This window comes from Capsicum annuum, chromosome 1, assembly GCF_002878395.1.
Source record: "Capsicum annuum cultivar UCD-10X-F1 chromosome 1, UCD10Xv1.1, whole genome shotgun sequence".
In the NCBI taxonomy this organism is placed as follows: domain Eukaryota; kingdom Viridiplantae; phylum Streptophyta; class Magnoliopsida; order Solanales; family Solanaceae; genus Capsicum; species Capsicum annuum.
Window position 1 is genome coordinate 11,117,764 of NC_061111.1, and position 3,661 is coordinate 11,121,424.

Here is a 3,661-nt window from a genome sequence, read left to right on the forward strand (position 1 = left end):
CTTTCCTTCAAATCATTCCAGACTACGCAAGCATTTGTAGCATACACGATCCCAGATAGTAAGCTTTCACTCACAATATTCATGATCCATGAGAGGACAATCGCATTACACGTTTCCTACTGATCATGAAATTCTTCTCTGTATAACTCCTTGTTGCAGGATCCAGTGAAAAAACCATACTTTCTCTTTCCTAAGAGAGCAACTCGCATGGATCGACTCCAAAGACTATAGTTTTCTAACCAGTTAATTTGATTGGAATGTGTACAGAGCTTGAACTATCTGAAGCACCTATGAAGAGTGGATCACTTTGATCAATTTTGGGTGCCATAAATGAAGAAATTCAGCTACAAAATCAACCAAACTTGCAGGAAAATCGAAATACTCTTCTGTATTATCACCCTGGCTTTGATACCATGTGAAATTCAAGCATTACAGCTTGATAATTCATGAACAAGGAAGAAGAGATGAGAGAGTGAAATTGTAAACTTTATTCATCATCAAAATCACGTGTTACAATCTGATATTGTGCCTTATATATATGCTATGAAAGAGATACAAAAATATCTAATAACTACCTCCTTGTAGAATATTCTATTTGACACCTCATTGCACCTAACTAATCATTTGTCTAACAACCTTCAACACCTTATACAGCTGACTCGGCAATATACTAACTAACTAACTATCTACTCCTATCAGTGCTACACATTAGTGAAACAGTTAGTCACACATGTGTCTTTAAAACAGCTTTGTTACCAAATGATAGCCTAAAGGCTATGGACTAACGAAAATGGATTCACAAAACACAAAAACCAGCAAGCACATGAAGAGAAAACAACACAATAGAAGGAGATGAAGAAGAAGAATTGCATGAAATTAAAGATAGATAGAAAGACCCTTACTTCTACCAAATGATTAACAAAAGATGGTGTATCAAACCATCAATCACACCTCATCAATAGAAGTTCAAATCTTCCTCTTAGGTGACCCAAAGGACTCACACTTCCTCAAGCACACCTTCTTGCAAATTTCCCAAGACAAGTGAAAAACCAATTTCAATGTTCAAGGGACCTAATTTTGGATTCTAGGGCTACACTAGAAGACTAAAGCTACAAATTAAGAGTAATGTTCAATATCATCAAAAGTCTAATGAAAATAGTATCTAAAGTGTCTATTTATACTATTACATAACAATGACTAAACTGCCCTTAATGAGGCTTAGGAAGAGGTGCCCTTGGAGTGTGGTCTTTTGAAGTGTAAAGATTACTATGCCCTTAATGAATAGGCGCCTATGTGATGTAGTGATCCCTCCTTCTCTTCAATTTGATCAACAATTTGATCAAGGCTTTGAAAAGGCTCCAAAAAGGTCTTCAAGCACTTGCCAAATTTGAACTTGTACCTTCTACAAGACCTTGAAATCCTTGTGCTCCTTGTGCTTGTATCAGATGACTCCTAGTAGCTCTCCCCCCCCCCACCCCCCCCATAAACCGCACTCACGAGTTCCCTGGCATACGGCTCAAGTGGCGAAGGCCCTTTCCTTCACGCTTCGCTGTAGCCAAGCTTACTGCTAGCCTATCGGCTAGAGCCATGCCTCGACCACTAGTGCATCCAGGGCCCCGGCGCCCAGCTCAGCTGGAGAGGCCTAGCCTGATCTGAGAAGTGCTAATTCAGTTCGGATAGACTTTCATTCAAGAGTACCACCGTCCCGGGAATCAATAAGAAAACAAGTGCTATTTTGAAATAAAAAAAAGGTTTATGGATGAAGTAATCGGAATGACAAGTGATTCCGGTTGTAGAAAGCGGAAAAAGTCGGTCGGTTACCTTTTGGATCAAAGTAGCGACAAACCGAGTATTACGAATACAGGGGGAGAAGCAAAGATTCGTAGACAGCTTCGCTATCTATCTATCCATATACGTATCAACAAATGTGGTTCCAGGGATCGGTTGATTGCCCCTCACCAACAGCTAGAGGAGGAGAAAGGAATGATGTCCAGGCTTGGGAGCCCGTTCTGAATGCTTCTACGATCTGGAAGTTCTCGCGAAGAGAATAAGATGCTGCTCCCCTTCCCTCTTTCCGCAATCCGGTTCTACTTGACTAAGGCCGTGCTCCTCCAAGGAGAGAGGTTACTTTACCCAACTCCCTTTTTGATACCAAGGCAGAAATCCCGCCCTTCAACAACAAAGAAAGAAATTGTGCAAGTAAAGAGAAAGATAGCTGGTCCTCTTGGGCGGCCGAGAATGTTATGTAAAAAGGACCAAGGTGCATTTTTTCCCTTAATGTTAGATCGGAGGTTTGTAATGGTTTTGTTTCTCATGGATTTCCCACTTACAATCTGCAGCTCTCTGCACCAATATGCCACCAGAAAGAATGTTGACATTTGCTTCTCAAGTGGTTAGTATACTACAGCTTTGTGTCTTATGCGGATTGTAAATGTAAAAGAAGCTAACTTGTGCATTGTATGTCGCTTGCAGGCAGGTATCGGGTGTAGGGCATTGGGAGCAAGAGCTGGTCTTCCCCATATAACGGACCCTCGTTTGAGACCCCTTTTAGTGAACGATCCCCAAAACATGGCGACATTGTTATAGAACAAAACACAAGTCAAAGTTGTTGTCAACTTGGGATTTTTCTTTGTCTAGACATATATTCTGCTACATTTTGTAACATTTTATGTGTGAGATTTTGGCCATTGAGCAAAGACTTTCAAACTTTGTAGCAAAAAAATGAATTCTAATGTGAAAACAGCCTTTAGTGAATGGACATCTAGTCGGGCAAAATTCGGAAATAACATACTTCTCCCTTAATTATGAATTTAATAGCAACAGTTTCATAATTACATAATATAACAAATTGTATTTTGTACTTTTGCAAATTGTTGCTACAAAAATACAAATACATATGATTTTTATTGTTCTTATGATTGATATGTATTTTGTATTTTTGCAAAATGTTGCTACAAAAATACAAATACATATGCTACAAAATGTAATTTGATAAAAATGTTGTTATTTTTCGTAATTTTATACTTAAGTATGCTATTTTATGTATTTTTTCAAATTATTTATTATCTTGAACGAGAGATATAAACTTAACCTTTGTTATTGCACTATAAATAAAAATTGTTGGAATAAGTTTACCCCATCGCAATAATAAAAGTTGAGTTTTAATTTGGATGAGATTTGAGTGATGACATTGTATCCATCATGGATGAACAATGAAGTTTTTGAGCTTTAAATTTTTAATGGGTTGGGTTAAAAGAGTTTAAATGTTTAGTAGATTTAATTGTCGCATAGGTGCCACATAAGAAAATTAAGGTGGAAATGAGGATTTAACGCAATAAGAATAAGTATGTTTTTCTTTTCAGAGTAAAATGGCAAATATAACCCTAATTAGTTTGGATGAAAAAGGCACATATATTGAGGATATGAAATTTAACGTGTAGGGGTAAATATGGCCTTTTCGACAGTACAAAGATAACTATGACTCTAAAGTTGAATAAAAGAGTGAATACGTTAAAAATATATGAAGAACTAATTTTTTTTATTTTTTTTTGTGAGAGTACCACGACAAATGTGACATTTTTCCTAGCTACAAATCAAGAAACTTGTACAACCAAGATACACAACTTTTGCAATAGCAAATCCTTTTTTATTTAATTTTAAA

At 37.0% G+C, this 3,661-nt stretch overlaps 1 protein-coding gene across 3 annotated transcripts in view; it reads left to right on the top strand.

Moving 5' to 3' along the window:
• Nucleotides 1-2,786, top strand: part of LOC107867672 (sulfofructose kinase) — a 17,815-nt gene extending 15,029 nt beyond the window's left edge. For all 3 annotated transcript variants that reach the window (XM_016714012.2, XM_016714013.2, XM_047393724.1), the window contains 2 exons: nucleotides 2,340-2,392; nucleotides 2,473-2,786. In XM_016714012.2, the coding sequence (XP_016569498.1) occupies nucleotides 2,340-2,392; nucleotides 2,473-2,586 (167 nt within the window). In that variant the 3' untranslated portion in view covers nucleotides 2,587-2,786. The remainder of the gene's footprint in view (nucleotides 1-2,339; nucleotides 2,393-2,472) is intronic.
• The last annotated feature ends 875 nt before the right edge of the window (nucleotides 2,787-3,661 follow it).